The sequence below is a fragment of the Capra hircus genome, chromosome 2, assembly GCF_001704415.2.
Source record: "Capra hircus breed San Clemente chromosome 2, ASM170441v1, whole genome shotgun sequence".
Classification (NCBI taxonomy): Eukaryota; Metazoa; Chordata; class Mammalia; order Artiodactyla; family Bovidae; genus Capra; species Capra hircus.
The window spans coordinates 131714812-131733981 of record NC_030809.1 but is presented as its reverse complement, the minus strand read 5'-3'; the positions used below and the strand labels follow the sequence as shown (position 1 = coordinate 131733981).

General features: G+C 43.3%; 1 protein-coding gene across 1 annotated transcript; it reads right to left on the bottom strand.

Annotated features, from left to right (window-relative positions):
- Nucleotides 1411-5729, bottom strand: SFT2D3 (SFT2 domain containing 3). The gene has a single exon (XM_018065851.1). It carries the CDS (start codon nt 3833-3835, stop codon nt 3194-3196), a length of 642 nt encoding a protein of 213 aa, XP_017921340.1. The 5' UTR covers nt 3836-5729; the 3' UTR covers nt 1411-3193.

Sequence of the window (19170 nt, the reverse complement as noted above, 5' to 3'; positions counted from 1 at the left end):
AACATCCTATTTATCAGCACCTTCCTCTAAACACACCTTTAGGAGGCTCAAGATTGCTTTAGGTTTGTGGATATTCTTTATTTGCCCTCTACTGGTATAGCTTAAAAAGAAGTTGTAATCAGATTCTAAGAGGATAAAAAGGGATCCAGAGCGCAAAACCATAATAGACAGTTTATCGTTGTTCAGTTGCTTACCATCCTATGGACTGTAGCTTATCAGGCTCCTCTGCCCTCCATTCTCTCCTGCAATTTGCTCAAATTCGTGTCCATTGTATCAGTGATGCCACCCAGTTATCTCATCCTCCGTCGCCCGCTTCTCCTCCTGCCCTCTTTCCCAGCATCAGGGTCTCGTGCAGTGCGTTGGCTCTTCGTATCACATGGCCGAAGTATTGCAACTTCAGCATTAGTTTTTCCAATTCAGGGTTGATTTCCTTTAGGATTGACTGGTTTCATCTTGCAGTCCAAGGGACTCTCAAGAATCTTTTCCAGCCCCACAACTCAAAAGCATCAATTCTTCAGCACTCAACTTTCTTTATGGTTCAACTCTCACATCCAGACATGACTACTGGAAAAACTATAGCTTTGACTATACAGACCTTTGTCAGCAAACTGATGTCTCAGCTTTTTAATACACTGTCTGGGTTTGTCACAGCCTTCCTTCCAAGCAGCAAGTGTCTTTTTGGAGCCTAAGAAAATAAAGTCTGTCACTGTTTCCAATTTTCTCCCATCTATTTGCCATGAAGTGATGGGACAGATGCCATGATGTGTTTTTTGAATGTTGAGTTTTAAACCAGGTTTTTCACACTCCTCTTTCACCCACATCAGGAGGCTCTTTAGCTCCTCTTCACTTTCTGCTATTGGAATGGTACTATCTGCATATCTGAGGTTGATATTTCTTCTGGCAATTTTGATTGCAACATGTGATTCAACCAGTCTGACATTTCACATGATGCTACGCTGCATGTAAGTTAAATAATCAGGGTAACACTATACAGCCTTAATGAACTCCTTTCTCAATTTTGAATCAGTCCGTTGTTCCATGTCCAGTTCTAACTTGCTTCTTGACCTGCATACAGGTTTCTCAGGAGACAGGTAAGGTGGTCTGGTAGTCCCATCTCTTTAAGAATTTTTCGGTTTGTTGTGATCCTCACAGTAAAGGCTTTAGTGCAGTCAGTGAAGCAAAAGTATATGTTTTTTTGGAATTCCCTTGTTTTTTCTATGATCCAATGGATGTTGGCAATTTGATCTCTGGTTCCTCTGCCTTTTCTAGAGATTAGGCTCCTTTTTTTTTTTCTGAGACTCATGGTAAGAACTTTATCATAAGATTTTAAGGCTTAACTTCAAAAACACTACCTCAGTAAGCAGAAAACCAGGTCACATTTTGAGAATTAATTCATTTAGAGAAAACTGAAAACTCAACATTATTTATTACTTAATGTATATATCTGCATTTTAAGTCATCACTGTCAAAATACATATAATATATTGTGCTTTGAATTTTATAAAAACAGATTTCCCAACAGTGAATTCTTGGGAAAATGCTGGAAAAACAATTTTTAAAAATAGCATTAAATAACATTTAAAAATGGGCTGAATGCGGTCAAATCTTCAGTCTAAAATTTAGAACTAAAATACAGATTTAACTAGGGGGTAGACAAAGCAGCCAGTGGTACATTTTCCAGTCAAAAAAATAAGTCATTCCCCCAAAACAGTGGATTTGCTTTTACAAACACTCAGTAGTTGTGCCTCGAGGTAGGTAATCAATAGGGTTGAAAAGCAGCCTTCTTTCAAAATAAGGGGGATGGGAGTAAGTCTACCTTAGCGTCCACCTCTTGGAGCAGGGCTTGTTGAACACTGATCAAGACCTATAAATATAAATTTTGAGGCTGGAGGAAGAGGCAAAACTCTGTTGCCTGACCACCTGTTTAAGCAATGCTAATCCAGTCCCAGGAAACAATTACTTTCAAGTTGTTCTCAACCTTAGCAGAAAAAGGAATCATTTGGGAAGCTTAAAAAAAAACTGATGCCAATCTCGCCCCCACCCCGCCCAGAGATTCTGACGGAACTGAAGTTTGACTCAAGTAACTCATGTGAACTAAGAACTACTGGCATAGGATTAAAACTTTTTAAATTCAGTTTACTTCCTAGTTAATATGTAGCTAGTGACAAAACGTTGTTTTATTTATGGACTTAACCAGAATACTGAGCCCATTCTTTCTGGCAATAAATTAAGGTAAGTCCTAGACCAAGGTGCTAAATCTAAAAGAAGAAAATTTGGCAATTAGATATGAAAAGCACCTTACATTCCATTAAGATCAGAATATAAAGTGTAAACTATGGGTTCAAAAGCACATCATAAAATTAGGAATGGAAAACTAGACCTTGTAGAAATCCATGGTTTCCATCCAATAGATAACTGGATGTGGAATTATCTTCTGTCTCCCAGGTGTTTCCTTAGCTGAGTTCTGTCCATGGACCTCTAAGCATTTACATGCACCTTACCTGATACCATGCTTCTTGGTCCCTGGTTTCCTTATGTAATGCAGAACCAACTGTCCTTTAATTTTATAAGACATCATGTTAACAATTTCACTAAAATAAGAGAAAACTGAGATAAACCGTATTAACTAAAGCACTTGAAAAAATTCCAGTGGCTAAAGTCAGCATTTAATCTGCTAACTCCTATGGATACTCACGTTGAAGAATAAGGGGAAAAACTTCCAAGAGCAAAAGAAAGCACGTTTACTGGCACTAAGCTACTGCGATCTACCCCTGGATTTTCTTAGGTGACAAAACGTGAAAGAAATCCGGGAAAATAAGGGCAGTCAATCAAAACGGAAAAGCTATTTTTTTTGTTTTACTGTGTAATCTAAGACCACGGTTAACGCAAAAACAATTTATCACTAATGTTTCATAGCGTATCACCAATTCAAAACAAAATCTGGTTTTCACAGCACTTCCTGCCGAGTGTAGCACAAAATGCTGAAATCGAGGAGCTTCCCAAACTGCTCCTGTCTCAGTTTACAGTTCGCTGGCACAGTAAAGGAGCAGCTTCTACCCCGGGCGGTCTGGGAACGGACAGGCGCAGTCCTTGGTTTGGCTGGCGCTGGGCCTAGAGCCGGTTGCCCGTGTCCTCTCGGTGGCGCATCCTGGGGACGGATTCTGCGTCCTTCCGACGGCGCGGGCCGCGGGCCTCAAACGGGGAGCGCCTTGGCGAGGGCGGCGCCCGGACCCAAGCGCCCGAGCGTGATGCGCAGAGCGGTGCCCGCGCCCCGGGGAAGCACGCCCAGCAACGCGGCCAGCAGTGCGGCCACTTGTGCGCAGGCGCCCAGCGCTGTGAGCAACGTACTCCGCAGACACAGCGCCGCGTACAGCGTCGCGCCCAGCGCGACCACGTAGAGCAGCGCGGGCCGCGAGGGCGCCTCCTCGCCGCGCAGCAGGCGTCCACACGCTGCGCCGCCGCGCAGCAGTGTGCCTCCCGCTAGTGCCAGCGCCGAGCCCAGTGACCACAGCAGCGCGAACTTCCGGGCGCGCAGCAGCAGCACAGGCGCGTAGAGTGCGGCCAGGCCGAAGCAGAGCGCAGCCAGCAGCAGGCACACGCCACTCGCCGCCAGCCGCTGAGTGCGCGTCACGCTGGGCAGGCACGCCTGTCCCGCCGCCGGCTCCGCGGGGCTCTGTGTCCACGTCCAGCGCAGGCCCGCGCGGCTCAGCCACGCCCCGGCCTCCGCCGTGGGCTCCTTCGCCTCTCCCGCGGCGAGCAGTGGCTCCGCGGCCGCCGGGCCGCCCGCTTTCCCCTGCGCCAGATATTCCTGCAGCTGGCGGTTGAGGTCCGCCATGTTTGATGGAGGCTTCCGCGAAGTGGCGGCGGCGGGGGGGGTGGGGGGGCTGCGGCTGCCGCCCACTTCCGGCTCTACTCGGTCGGCTTTGGAAACTGCTCGGACTTCGGGCGGCTGTCAGTCCGCCTGGACGGAAGGGGCGGGGCTTGTGGTTCTGCTGCCTTCGTGGTCTCGACTGGCACTTGCGCTGAGACCGCGGCTGTGTCCCCGCGGGTAGCATCAGGATACCTTTCTTCGGTGTCCGCTGTAGGCGCTGACAGGGCTTGGGTGAATTATAACCGCATTAGAAGTTAGTTGAGGGGAGTGAGCTCGTGTGGCTATAAATGAAAGAAACTTGTGTGTCTTGACTTTATGGATGTCAGTGTCGTGATTCTGTGTTGTAGTTTTCCAATATTTGGCCATTGAGGGGAAATGGGGAAAGGGTTTACGGTCTTAAACTACGCTAATCTATAATTTAATTTTTAATGTAATTTTTTAAGAAGCTCACGCTGCAGGTCATAAGTGGTTTCTTTGGTAATGCTACAGAGCTGAAGCAGAGTTAGCCGCCTACTCCCACTGATGAGCTTCTCTTACCCGTTTCAGCATAGGTCTGGCAATATTGTTTCAAGCCCCAGGTCATATATGTATATTTTTGGCCCACATTGTCATGCTCCTGATGTACCTCGGTACAGGTTTCCTGACCCATCAGATAATTCTGAAGCGCTTGTTCACGGCTCGGTTAATTTCTGATCTTTCTTTTTTCAGAACCTCCTTGAAGTTCCTTGGCTTGTTATGTAGGTCACAGCCATCTGCGTATCTGCTAGGACTTCTGGTTTCCCTGCTCTCTGGTTTCTGCTTGGCTAATTCCTGTTCTCAGACGTTCAGAGTAAGCTGCACCTCTTGTTTACACCTCTCATTGAGGTGCACTTTCTCAGAGTTCTTATCTATCCCAATTGTGAAAGTTTGTTCAAGGCAGTGCCAGCAGCTTGAGGACAAGTTCTCTCTCATCTCCCTTTTCTTTAGACCTGGAAGGCTACAGCAAAGTCACTCAAACGGACGTTGACCTGATTCACACAGCTGTCGGATTTGAGTGCAGTAAAGGTGTTTGAAAGCCTTTGTAGAAGTTGAAGCCTTCGGTTGAAAAACCCATTTTTAAAGTGTCTATTGTGAGTTTAGATATGATGGCATGGAAGTCTGTTTGTGATGTAGAGTGCAACCCAGTTAGGTGCTACAGCAGTGTATTCTTGTACAGGTCTTTGATTTACTTGCCCCGGAAGCGCTGGGAATGGGAGGCAGGGCTGAGCGCGGTAGGCTGTCTTCTGTCGCTGACTTTGGAGGCACTGCAGGAGAAGAGAGGGTATCGCCCTGTGTCTGTTTCTTTTGTCTGTACTAGCTCCCCTCACTCCCTTGGTCCTGGCTTCCCCTGCACAACTCCAGCTGATGACTGGTGAGCCTCCTTAGTCCTATATGACGAGATCAGTATTGATTTCCTGCTGTTGTCATGTCTGACTTTTCAGTTTTCTTGTTACCTGTGTAACCAGTTTTCCCCTATTAAATTATTCCCTTTAATACTTGGTTTTCCTGGTTGGATCTTGACTGTTGTTACTGAACATGCAAACTTGGTTCCACTTGCCCGATGTGCAGCAAAGCCAATCTGCTGACCCTGGATTGTGGTGGAGGAAAGTATTGTGTTTATTGTAGGGTGCCAAGCACCTTACTCACATGACCTGAACTCCCCAGTGGCTTTCAGGGGCAGGTTTCTGGAACTAGTCGCAGGGTGCATGGTGAGCTCATGCACAATTATTGTTGATTAGTTGATGGTGAGGTAACTGGGTGATATGGGAATCTCAACTGCCAACTTAAAAAAAGTACACAATGTGAGAGTTGTGAATGAAGTTTTATTTGGGGCAAAATGTGAGGACTATAGCCTGGAAGAGAGTATCTCAGATAGCCCTGAGAAACTCTTCCAAAGATGTAGGGTGAAGGTCAGTATATATGTGATTTTGCTGAAGGCGAAATATGGAAATAAGCACATATATATATATATATATATATATATATTTTTGCAAACGGTTTCTGCTAGTCATGAGCAGTTGTCACCATTTGAGTGCTTTTCTAGATATGAGAGGACACAAGAATTGGGCTCATAAAATTGGCTCCTGAAAATATCTACCTGAAGACCTGTTCTGCCAGTTTTTCCCAGAGCGTCAGTTCAGTTCATTCGCTCAGTTGTGTCCGACTCTTTGTGACCCCATGGACTGCAGCACGCCAGGCCTCCCTGTCCATCACCAACTCCTGGAGTTCACCCAAACCCATGTTCATCGAGTTGGTGATGCCATCCAACCATCTCATCCTCTGTCGCCCCTTCTCCTCCTGCCCTCAATCTTTCCCAGCATCAGGGTCTTTTCAAATGAATCAGCTCTCCACATCAGGTGGCCAAAGTATTGGAGTTTCAGCTTCAACATCAGTACTGCAATAGCCTGCCTCATTTCTACTCTCTACCCTGAAATCCTTTCAGGGAGTGTTGGAAATCAGCAGCTGCAGCAGCACCTGCTTTAATCCTTGTAGAGGTGGATGGCAAGTGCCAATGTTAGGTGCCAGTTTGTAGTTAGGGCCCCCTCATGGTAATAAATTTGTTCATGCTTTGAGAGGCATTTTATGACCATTTTGTCCACTGGTGCTAGGAAGGCTTATTCCTAGGTCCGGCAGAGCTTTTGCTGAAAGGCCATTCAATATGCTATTATTGGACTAGGTCTTATAAACAATAGCTAAATGTAATGTTGGCCCATCTGTCTGGCTAGTCTGTTATAGTCCAGGAAAAAATTCCCTCTTGTAGCATCTTCCTGTATCAAGAATCACACTATTACAGTAATTGATCTCATATAGAACCATATATTTGATCAGTTGCTTCAAGTTGCCTAGTCATCATTATATTTGTTGGAAGCTCAGTCACATAGTTGGTAATATAAGGAACAATAATCTTGTAAAATAGGCAAAATACAAATAATATAGCTAATACATTAATTAGAATTATAAGTAAATATTTAAGCCAAGAGCTTCACATGCCAAATCAGTTTTTGAAGAGATTGTCAAGACTAGGAAGTGGGTCACTTAAGGCAGAAATGTGATTTCTCACATTCATTAAATGTGTTAGAGGATTCATCAGGTACAGGGTTCAGTTTGAGTTATGGCAAAAGTGCCTCCCTGAGCTGCTGAAGGATGTCAAGTGTCATGTGGTTTTCTAGCACTTTCCTCATCATAGAGACCTCAGAATTCGGTAGGCTAATAGCCTGGTTCAGTTCATTTCAGTTTGGTCACTCAGTCGTGTCTGACTCTGCAGCGCCATGGAGTGCAACACACCAGGCTTCCCTGTCCATCACCAAACCCGGAGCTTAATTAAAGTCATGTCTATTGAGTCGGTGATACCATCCAACCCCATCTCATCCTCTTTCGTCCCCTTCTGCTCCTGCCTTCAATCTTTCCTAGCATCAGGGTCTCGTCCAGTGAGTCAGTTCTTTGCATCAGGTGGCCAAGGCATTGGAGTTTGAGCTTCAGCATGAGTCCCTCCAATGAATATTCAGGACTGATTTCCTTTAGGATGGACTGGTTTGATCTCCTTGCAGTCCAAGGGACTCTCAAGAGTCTTATCCAAAATCACCATTCAGAAGCATCAATTCTTCACCACTCAGCTTTCTTTGTAGTCCAACTCTCACATGCACACATGACTACTGGAAAAACCATCGCTTTGACTAGACAGACTTTTGTTTGCAAAGTAATGTCTCTGCTTTTTAATATGCTGTCTAGGTTGGTCATAGCTTTTTTTCCAAGGAGCAAGCGTCTTCTAATTTCATGGTGGTGATTTTGGAGCCCCCCCCCCAAAATAAAGTCTGTCACCATTTCCATTGTTACCCCATTTATTTGCCATGAAGTGGTGGTACTGGATACCATGATCTTCGTTTTCTGAATGTTGAGCTTTAAGCCAACTTCACTCTCCTCTTTCACTTTCATCAAGAGGCTCTTCAGTTCTTTGCTTTCTGCCATAAGGGTGGCATCATCTGCATATCTGAGGTTACTGATATTCCTTCTGGCAATCTTGATTCCAGCCTGTGCTTCATCCAGCCCAGCGTTTCTCATGATGTACTCTGCATATAAGTTAAATAAGCAGCGTGACAGTATACAGCCTTGATGTACTCCTTTCCTGATTTGGAACCAGTCTGTTGTTCCATGTCCAGTTCTAGCACTTACTTCTTGACCTGCCTACAGATTTCTCACGAGGCAGGTCAGGTGGTCTGGTATTCCCATCTCTTTCAGAATTTTCAACAGTTTGGTGTGATCCACACAGTCAGAGGCTTTGATGTAGTCAATAAAACAGAAATAGATGTTTTTCTGGAACTCTCTTGCTTTTTTCCTATGATCCAATAGATGTTGGCAATTTGGTCTCTGGTTCCTCTGCCTTTTCTAAATCCAGCTTGAACATCTGGAAGTTCATGGTTCATATACTGTTGAAGCCTGGCTTGGAGAATTTTGAGCATTACTTTGCTAGTGTGTGAGATGAATGCAACTGTGAAACAGTGTGAACATTCTTTGCTTGGCTACTATCATTTAAAATCTCTTGAGTGAATTTTACTAAGGCTTTGGTATGGCTGATTACATTCTCCAGTCCTGTTGAAGCATGTAACATACTAAAGGCACAAAAATAGCTGCTATATAATCATACCAGTGAAATACAGATTTCTTGACTTATCAGGCTCATACCAATGGTAGATTGGTTGTTATTGGGCTAGTGCTAATGGTAGGTCGGCTGGGGTCATTTCTAAATTGTTACGTATATGACCCTGAGTCCAAGGAAATCCTAGTGTTCATCTTCCTGTCCATCCCAGTGGAAGCCCATGGACTAGTATCACAGATCCAATTAGGCACAACCCAGTGAATCCCTGGTCATCTGACCCATTTGGTTCCATACCAGTCACCATCTCTAAGGGCAGTAATACGTAGGCATTGTTCATAAGGCAACCACCCAAATTTCCTAATGTTACAAGGATGATCATCCTCCCACCAGAGAGGAACTTTCAAACTAAATGACCATAGCCATAGTGTTAACTACAAAAATCAATCCCATAATTGTGGGAGGTTTCCTTCTAATAAATGGGAAGTTACAACTTTTAATTGAAACTTAGCTTGTTGTTCTGACTGAGCTTGAGTGACCCTGAAAGAAAATTCATATATATGGCCAGGGTCAGAGCAGGTATTATTAACTGGCCAGGTGAGAGGATCCTATCTAGTAATATCAAGAGTAGCCTGAGCAGGACTGAGCTTACTTTCTTCTAAAATCAATTTCCTAAGGGCTGGCCGGTCAGCACCTTGGAAGTGAGAAATCCACCAAGGTAACCAAGAAGTACTAGACACAGGTAATTGGCAACAAACCCCCAAATTGGATTGATTTTGAAAACTAGCATAGGATCATGCCCATGATAGGAAGACATTTGATTTGTATGTAAAGGTTCAAGAAGTTAAGACATAAATGATTATATGAATCAGGTCCAGCGTCTTGGGTAAGCTATCTGCTGATGTCCTCTTCTTGTCTTGGTATGAGTGTAGTTTGTCCTCTGTTTGAATATTGTTTTAAAGTGAGCTTGAGGTCAGCAGTCCTCTCTATAGACCAGTGCAATGTGGAGCCCCTTTTTAAGTGAAAAATATGAATCCGAGAGTCAGTTCCCTTTTGTTTTGCTGCACATGAGCTAATTGAATGCCTGGTAAGAACCTTCCCACCTGGCTTGTAGTGAATCCTTTAAATGATATATCTGCCAATGTATATAATCCCCTGGTTGCAGGGGCATCTGATCTTCATCCAAAGGTAGATTATTGAGATAAGCTTTAGTAACAAACTTAAAGTGTCCTTTTAATAATTCAATTTAACTTTATATCAGTATAACTTAACAGCAAGGAACTATCTGGGAGGTGCGTCTAGTAAATATAGATCCCCATTAACAAAATTGGAATTTAATATTCATTGAAACATACTCTTTTTCTCTCTAAAATTATCCTCATTTTTACCAAATTAAGGCTAGTTTGCCAAATAAGTCTGGTCTCAGTAAACTTGGCCTGATTTACATAAGAATGCTTGATCAGATAGACATTTTGATTGCTGAAACTTTTATAAGGACTCTTGGACTGAACTTTTTAAAAGACGTCTTAGGGTTAGGAAAGTCACACCAAGGGCTTGTCACAGATTTCGCCTACCAGATTTGGGTGAATTCCTCCCTTTTCAAGGATCCCAAAATACCTTGAGGTTTCTGTAACTGTTCGAGAGGTAGCCTTCCTCATTTATTTGATAAAGCTGCTGGGAACCTAACAGTTTCTAATCTCTGGAGGGATCAGATAAGTTAAATGTTTCAATTCTTCTTGGTATAATTTACCAAATTACTGTAAGTCATAATTAAAGGGGAAGGCTTTCCTTACACTTGGAAAACACAGATTCCAGCCTGTAGTTTTTCAGATAGAAACCATAAAAATTATAACCCTATTCACCAATTCACTCAGTGCTTTTGTTAACTTTTTATGAAGCCATCAGATTTTTCGCTGAAACTCTTTAATTTCTTATGAAGTTCAGCATTATGGTCTGAAAGTCAGAAGCTTTTATTTATCCAAAAATCCTTTCTATAAATGTTCCTGAGGAGGAAGCATTTTTGCAGAGGCAACAGAATAAAACCATAACTGTCTATGACAGAAGATTTAAGACATGTTTAAAATCTGATTACAATGCAGTCCAATTGACTAAATTGGTTACTGTTGTAACATACATCACTTAAAGATAGTAACTAGATTTATAACAACATTTTATAGGCCATATCAATTTTAGGAATTTATATAGTTTCTAGAATACCTATATTAATATTCACCATACACTATAAGAAGATTTATTAAGCATTTGACAATGCTTCCTATGTAATTTAGCACACTAAATGAAACTGTTTAATATATCTCTTTGGGATGTGTTAGGGGCCCTTTGAAGCATCCCACAGTTAGCTAGAGATCAAAGGACTTCATTTAACTTTGATTTAGAAAGTTTGGTCAAAAAAATAAAACGATATCAAAAAGGTTTAGAACACTCAGATAGGACCATAGTTCACTGTGAAACAATAGTTATTCAGTTCAGTTCATTTCAGTCTCTCAGTCATGTCCGATACTTTGCGACCCCATGAATCGCAGCACACCAGGCCTCACTGTCCATCACCATCTCCCAGAGTTCACCCAAACTCACGTCCATCAAGTCAGTGATGGACGACTCGATGGATCAGCCATCTCATCCTCTGTCGTCCCCTTTTCCTCCTGCCGCCAATCCCTCCCAGCATCAGAGTCTTCTCCAATGAGTCCTCTTTGCGTGAGGTGGCCAAAGTACTGGAGTTTTAGCTTTAGCATCATTCCTTCCAAAGAAATCCCAGGGCTGATCTTCAGAATGGACTGGTTGGATCTCCTTGCAGTCCAAGGGACTCTCAAGAGTCTTCTCCAACACCACAGTTCAAAAGCATCAATTCTTCAGCGCTCAGCCTTCTTCACAGTCCAACTCTCATCCATACATGACCACTGGAAAAACCATAGCCTTGACTAGACGGACCTTTGTTGGCAAAGTAAGTGTCTCTGCTTTTGAATATACTATCTAGGTTGGTCATAACTTTTCTTCCAAGGAGTAAGCATCTTTTAATTTTATGGCTGCAATCACCATCTGCAGTGATTTTGGAGCCCAAAGAAATCAAGTCTGACACTGTTTCCCCATCTATTTCCCATGAAGTGATGGGACCAGATGCCATGATCTTTGTTTTCTGAATGTAGAGCTTTAAGCCAACTTTTTCACTCCACTTTCACTTTCATCAAGAGGCTTTTTAGTTCCCAAAGTATTAATAACAAAAGACTTCAAAGGCAAATACAAATCACTTAAAAGGTAAAGAAGCTTAAAATCTATTATCCAAGGCAGTTCAACATCTTAAGAGAACTTGTCCTCTTAACAAGAGAGAAAAGCTAAGCCAAATTTCAAGTTTAGCACCCAGTTTTAAAGTTTATTTACTCAAATGAATTTATACCTTAGTCCTGACCATACACAGAACTCTTTGCACGGGGTCCGCATTCCATAAAGCTTTCTGTATCTATCACTTTATTTTTCCATTCAGAAACAGCCAGCTCTAAGACCTACTCACTTGTCCCTTAATAAATGCAATTTCATTCCTCATGCCTTCTTTACTGAAAATATACATCGTACTTTGCTACTGTATACAAAAATATTTTTTCTATTAGCTTTAATTACATTTCAAAATTAGAATCCTCAGCTTTTTTTTTTTTCTTCTTAGATTGGAATATAATTCCTTTAAAATGTTGTGTTAGTTTCTGCTGTACAGTGAAGTTTATTACTGTGTGGATCTATATTACCTCTTAGACCTCCTCCCACCCCACCCCTATCCCCCCTACCTAGGTCATCACAGACCACTGAGCTGAGCTTCCTGTGCTTTATAGCAGCTTCCTGCCGGCTGGTTTACTCACGGTAGTGTATATACGTCAGTCCCCATCTCTCAATTTGTCCCGCCCTCCTCTTCCTCCTACCCCATGTCTGCATGTCCATTCTCTATTCTGTGTCTCTGTTCTTGCCAGGAAAATAGGTTCGTCTGTATCATTTTTCTAGGTTCCACACATATGCATTAACATGCGATGCTTGGATTTCTGTCTTCACTCTGAGACAGACTCTGGGTCCATCCGCAGCTCTACAGGTGGCTCTTGCCTCCCAGTGTCTGAGCATTGCTCCGTTGTGCATGCACCACGCCTGGACCCATGCACCTGTCATTGGACGTCTAGGCTGCTTCCATGTCCTGGCTATCGTAAGTAGCACTGCAGTGAGCAGTGGGGTACAGGTGTCCTTTTGAATTGTGGCTTTATCAGGGTGTGTGCCCCGTAGTGGGATTGCTGGGTCTTATGGTAGAATCCTCAGCTCTAAAAACCTCAATTTCTTGTGAAAACTAAGAAGTAGGCAATTATGAACTGATATTTATATTAGCATTCTATAGTTTTGAGAACATAAATACCAGTGATAATGTCTAAACACATTTGCTTTCTTATACAGAACATGGCACCAGACATACTCATTAATAGTCCTAAATACTTGTTATTTTTATGTAAAAGGAAGCCAGTATTCAGCAACCAATGTTTCAGTATCTTTTATTTGGAAATGATGTAAGCCTCTATCAGTCATTAGGATATTCAGTAAGCTTCCATCAGTTAACTTATTTTAGCACATCTCTAGAATTTCAAGTCACCAGAATCTGGAAAGACTATTAGATAAACATTTCTAAAGAATAATTATTCTTAATAGAGTATCTAAAAGCTCTTATCTCACATTTTCTTTCTTTAAAAGTTTCTTCACATCAAGTTACATTCTTTGCTGACAAATTCGCTATGGATATTACAAGACTCTATGTAACTTACATCTAGGTGCAATAAAAGTACTATACTTAATGTTGATGACTCTAAAGTCATGTCTGTATTCCAGGAATTAATTTAATGCTGGATATTTCCCAGTTTATGTGAACCTGAAATTAATTGTGGCCAGTTATTTTCTCTGTTATTTATTTATTTTTTTAGAATTTATATAAGCCCTTAATTTCCTTTAATCCAGTTAAATAGAGCTCACTTGTGAGTTAATTTTGATAATCCCGTGCAGAGGTGAAAACAAAGATAATGCATAGGTAAAAGTGAAAGTGAAAAGTGAAGTTGCTCAGTCGTGTCCGACTCTTTGTGACCCCGTGGACTGTAGCCCGCCAGGCTCCTCCGTCCATGGGATTCTCCAGGCAAGAACATTGGAGTGGGTTGCCATTTCCTTCTCCAGGAATGCATAGATAAACATATAGACAAACACAAGGAGAGATCTCATAGCCTCATTTTCTAAAGTTAGTTGTGAATTACATATCACAATGTTTACACTAGTTGTAAATTCACTAGTTGTAAATAACACTAGTGAATTCACTAGTTGTAAATAACATTTGGAATATGTTTTTTCAATCAAGAAAGCCCACATGCAGCAACAAAGACCCAGAGCAGCCAAAAATAAATGAATAAAAATTTTTTTAAAAAGAAGGAAAAGGTTTATCTATGAAAATTATGAACCTTCAGTTGCACCAATTAAGTACACAATGTCAGTGGAAGGTTAACCAACTTCTGTTTAATTCCCAAATGGTAGGGAAAGCTAGCTTGAAGGAAAAAAAACTTAAGAATGATGATCCTGAGGAAACAAGTCCTACCAGGAAAACTTGATTTTCTCTTCCTGTGCCTTGAGACCAGAACTCTTAGAAAGATTTTTCTATGTCTCTCCCCCCCGCCGCCCAAGCCCGCCAGTCTCAGGAATTAGAGATTATCTAGATAAGTGATCCTCAGAGTTCTGAGATCCAATACCTCTGAGAAACTTTTCCTGGGCTGTAGTCCTTACTTTGCCCCAAATAAAACTTACAGCTCTCACATTGTGGTATTTTGTTTCTTTTTTTTCCTATGTTGGTAACTTCTGGTTCGTCAGCCTTCTGGTTCCTACTGGTTTGGGGTCGTCTTGGTGGTGGTGAGCATGCAGCTAACTTCTTCCACCTGGTAGGGGTCTTAGTATTTGCAAAACAACTCAAGGATATGGCTCAGGGTATTGTCTACAGCCCTTGAGGAAGAACTAAAGGCTCTCAATCTTCTTTAATGGTTAAATTTGTTATTTTGTCTTGCTTGATTCCTTTCCTTTGTTTCTGCATTTTTAAATTTCTCTGATTATATTTGCTCTTTGGAACCTGGGGAACACCTGAAGCTTTTCTACAGATAAGAGCTGGGAGACATGGGGAAGTCTGTTCCAGGAAAGATCTTGCTTCATTTCAGTATGCTTTTTCAAAATACATTGCAATTTGTTATCTCACTTGTGTTAATATAAATAAAGAGGTAAACTGAGGCAAGCTCAAATTACTAGGAATTGAACTTATTCAGGAACAGCAGAGGAATTGCATTTGGGGAAAATCAAACTGTAGCAGCTACAAGGGAGTCCGTTTTAGGTTTGGGCTGTATCTGTGGGCAAGGAGTGCATAGGGCAGGGAGTCTAGTCAGAGTCCAGCAATAAGTTCACTGGATTGAAAATGGGGAGAGATTCTTGGTGAATGTTCAGTTCTGAAGCCACTAGCCACATGTAGCTGTGAACAGCCTGACAGGTGGCTGGTGAGATAGAAGAACCTCATTTAAAATTTTAATTAAGTTATTATTTGTAATGAATTGCATTTATACTAAAATTTACACATATTATCATACATAATATTTAAAATATAATTTATCATATAACATCATTATATAATCATATATAAGGTCAAGAAACACCTGGAGTAACAGGCAAATTTGGCCTTGGAATACGGAATGAAGTAGGGCAAAGGCTGAGTTTTGCCAAGAGAACGCACTGGTCATACCAAACACCCTCTTCCAACAACACAAGAGAAGACTCTACACATGGACATCACCAGATGGTCAACACTGAAATCATATTGATTGTATTCTTTGCAACCAAAGATGAAGAAGCTCTGTACAGTCAGCAAAAACAAGACCAGGAGCTGACTATGGCACAGATCATGAACTCCTTATTGCCAAATTCAGACTTAAATTGAAGAAAGTAGGGAAAACCACTAGACCATTCAGGTATGACCTAAATCAAATCCCTTATGATTATACAGTGGAAGTGAGAAATAGATTTAAGGGCCTAGATCTGATAGATAGAGTGCCTAGTGAACTATGGACGGAGGTTCATGACATTGTACAGGAGACAGGGATCAAGACCATCCCCATGGAAAAGGAATGCAAAAAAGCAAAATGGCTGTCTGGGGAGGCCTTACAAATAGCTGTGAAAAGAAGAGAAGCAAAAAGCAAAGGAGGAAAGGAAAGATATAAGCATCTGAATGCAGAGTTCCGAAGAATAGCAAGAAGAGATAAGAAAGCCTTCCTCAGCGATCAATGCAAAGAAATAGAGGAAAACAACAGAATGGGAAAGACTAGTGATCTCTTCAAGAAAATTAGAGCTACCAAGGGAACATTTCATGCAAAGATGGGCTCGATAAAGGACAGAAATGCTATGCACCTAACAGAAGCAGAAGATATTAAGAAGAGGTGGCAAGAATACACAGAAGAACTGTACAAAAAAGATCTTCACGACCAAGATAATCACGATGGTGTGATCACTCACCTAGAGCCAGACATCCTAGAATGTGGAGTCAGGTGGGCCTTAGAAAGCATCACTACCAACAAAGCTAGTGAAGGTGATGGAATTCCAGTTGAGCTATTTCAAATCTTGAAAGATGATGCTGTGAAAGTGCTGCACTCAACATGCCAGCAAATTTGGAAAACTCAGCAGTGGCCACAGGACTGGAAAAGGTCAGTTTTCATTCCAATCCCAAAGAAAGGCAATGCCAAAGAATGCTCCAACTACTGCACAATTGCACTCATCTCACACGCTAGTAAAGTAATGCTCAAAATTCTCCAAGCCAGGCTTCAACAGTACATGAACTATGAACTTCCTGATGTTCAAGCTGGTTTTAGAAAAGGCAGAGGAACCAGAGATCAAATTGCCAACATCTGTTGGATCACAGAAAAAGCAAGAGAGTTCCAGAAAAACATCTACTTCTGCTTCATTGACTATGCCAAAGCCTTTGACTGTGTGGATCACAACAAACTGTGGAAAATTCTGAACGAGATGGGAATACCAGACTACCTGACCTGCCTCTTGAGAAATCTACATGCAGGTCAAGAAGCAACAGTTAGAACTGGACATGGAACAACAGATTGGTTCCAAAGAGGAAAAGGAGTACGTCAAGGCTGTATATTGTCACCCTGCTTATTTAACTTATATACGGAGTACATCGTGAGAAACGTTGGGCTGAAAGAAGCACAAGCTGGAATCAAGATTGCCGGGAGAAATATCAATAACCTCAGATATGCAGATGACACCACCCTTATGGCAGAAAGTGAAGAAGAACTAAAAAGCCTCTTGATGAAAGTGAAAGAGGAGAGTGAAAAAGTTGGCTTAAAGCTCAACATTCAGGAAACTAAGATCATGGCATGTGGTCCCATCACTTCATGGGAAATAGATGGGGAAACAGTGGAAACAGTGTCAGACTTTATTTCTTTGGGCTCCAATATCACTGCAGATGGTGATTACAGCCATAAAATTAAAAGATGCTTACTCCTTGGAAAGAAAGTTATGACCAACCTAGATAGCATATTCAAAAGCAGAGATGTTACTCTGCCAACAAAGGTCCGTCTAGTCAAGACTATGGTTTTTCCAGTGGTCATGTATGGATGGATGTGAGAGTTGGACTGTGAAGAAGGCTGAGTGCCGAAGAACTGATGCTTTTGAACTGTGGTGTTGGAGAAGATTCTTGAGAGTCCCATGAACTTCAAGGAGATCCAACCAGTCCATTTTAAGGATATCAGCCCTGGGATTTCTTTGGAAGGAATGATGCTAAAGCTGAAACTCCAGTACTTTGGCCACCTCATGTGAAGAGTTGACTCATTAGAAAAGACTCTGATGTTGGGAGGGATTGGGGGCAGGAGGAGAAGGGGATGACAGAGGATGAGATGGCTGGATGACATCACCGACTTGATGGATGTGAGTTTGAGTGAACTCTGGGAGTTGGTGATGGACAGGGAGGCCTGGTGTGCTGCAATTCATGGGGTCGCAAAGAGTCAGATGTGACTGAGCGACTGAACTGAACTGATATAATCGTATTCATGAGAGCCACATGTGGCCAATGGCTGCTATATTGGAGTGCTTGGAGCATGTTAGAAACATGGGCATTTGGTATCATCATGATGGGGGGTGCTTCCCAGATGGTGCTAGTAGTAATGAGATGTGGGTTTGATCCCTGGGTCAGGAAGACCCCGTGAATGAGGGCATGGCAACCCACTGCAGTATTCTTATCTGGAGAATCTCATGGACAGAGCCTGGTGGACTATAGTCCATAGGGTCCCAAAGAGTCAGACACAACTGAAGGGACTTAGCGCACACATAGCACTTGTGTGTGTACATGAGCAGGGACACCGGTCGCTTTGCTCCGTGGTGCCTGTCGGGTCAGGCACTTATAAAAGCCCAGGTGTCTTGACCGGGTTGGCTGATCGTCTCCGGGGGCTGTGGTGGAGCGGTTTGACCTGAGGACACCGTGGTTCCTCAGCTTGACTCTGCAGACCTCGCTGCTGCTCCAGCACTGGGCTGCCCGAGTTGGGGTGCTTTCCCTGGGCTGTCTCCTCAAGCTTCCTGGGTGGTCAGGCGGACTTACACAGGAGCTCCTCATACAGCATGAGGGCCCATCACAGGGTGTCTCACTGTTGGGCAGGGCTTTGTATGTCCAGCTTGCTTAACCTGAGACATCCCCGTGCTGCTGCCTTGGGCAGCCACCCTGGGCACTGATGCCCTTCTGTGGCCACACCGTGACAGTGTGGACCTTGTGTGCCAAATTCTTGTCGTTAAAAGATTCTCAGGCCCTCCGACTTGTCACTTGCAGCTTGGTGTGACTGCAGTCTAGCTGAAGGGTCAGGGGTGGTGGTCAGGGTGCTGGCTCACCTCTCACTTCTCCCTCCGCCTACTGATCCCCAAACTAGACCTTGGCTCCTTCCTCACTCAGAACCCCTGGAAGGGGCCACAGCTCCCCCCACCCCCCCGCCAGACCCGGTGGGTGCAGAGGAAGCAGGGTGATCTGCGTCGGGATCTGAGAGCATAGGGTGCCAGGGACCAAGAATGTCACCCCCACTGACGGGATGAGGGAGCTGCAGAGGTGACAAGCATGCCTCGGGCTGGCCTGGCTGGTACAGGCCTGGGGCCCAGAGATGGACGAGGTGTGGCCCAGCCAGCAGCAGCGGAGCACCCAGCGACTGGGCCAGGGGCTGGGGAGGGTGCAGGCTGCGGTCTGGAAAGGGGACGTTTGTGTGTGTTCTAGGGTTTTCTAAGGTGAGCACTTTGATGTGTGAATGTGTGACTTTAGGGCAGTTGACTCAGTTTGTCTCAGGAGGTGCGCTCTGTCCCAGGACCCGCGCTGCGCTCTGTCTGCCCCAGGACCCACGCTGCGCTCTGTCTGCCCCCGGACCTGCGCTGCGCTCTGTCTCGGCATTCGTGCCGCGCTCTTCCTGAGTCTCTTCTGGTACACCAGCCACAGTCTCTGTATCTCATTATTTTCCACTTAACAGTCTGTGAAATCCCGATGTTTCCCTTGAACTTAAGTGGAAAGAAAAAACAAGCACCTACCAATTGTTTACTAATTTTGCAATATTTTTTAGAAAATAATTTTATTTATTTTTGGCCGTGCTGGGTCGTCATTGCTGTG

What these genes read in the sequence shown, in the direction of transcription:
- SFT2D3 (XM_018065851.1), bottom strand. Translation starts at nt 3,835, where the DNA reads ATGGCGGACCTCAACCGCCAGCTGCAGGAATATCTGGCGCAGGGGAAA.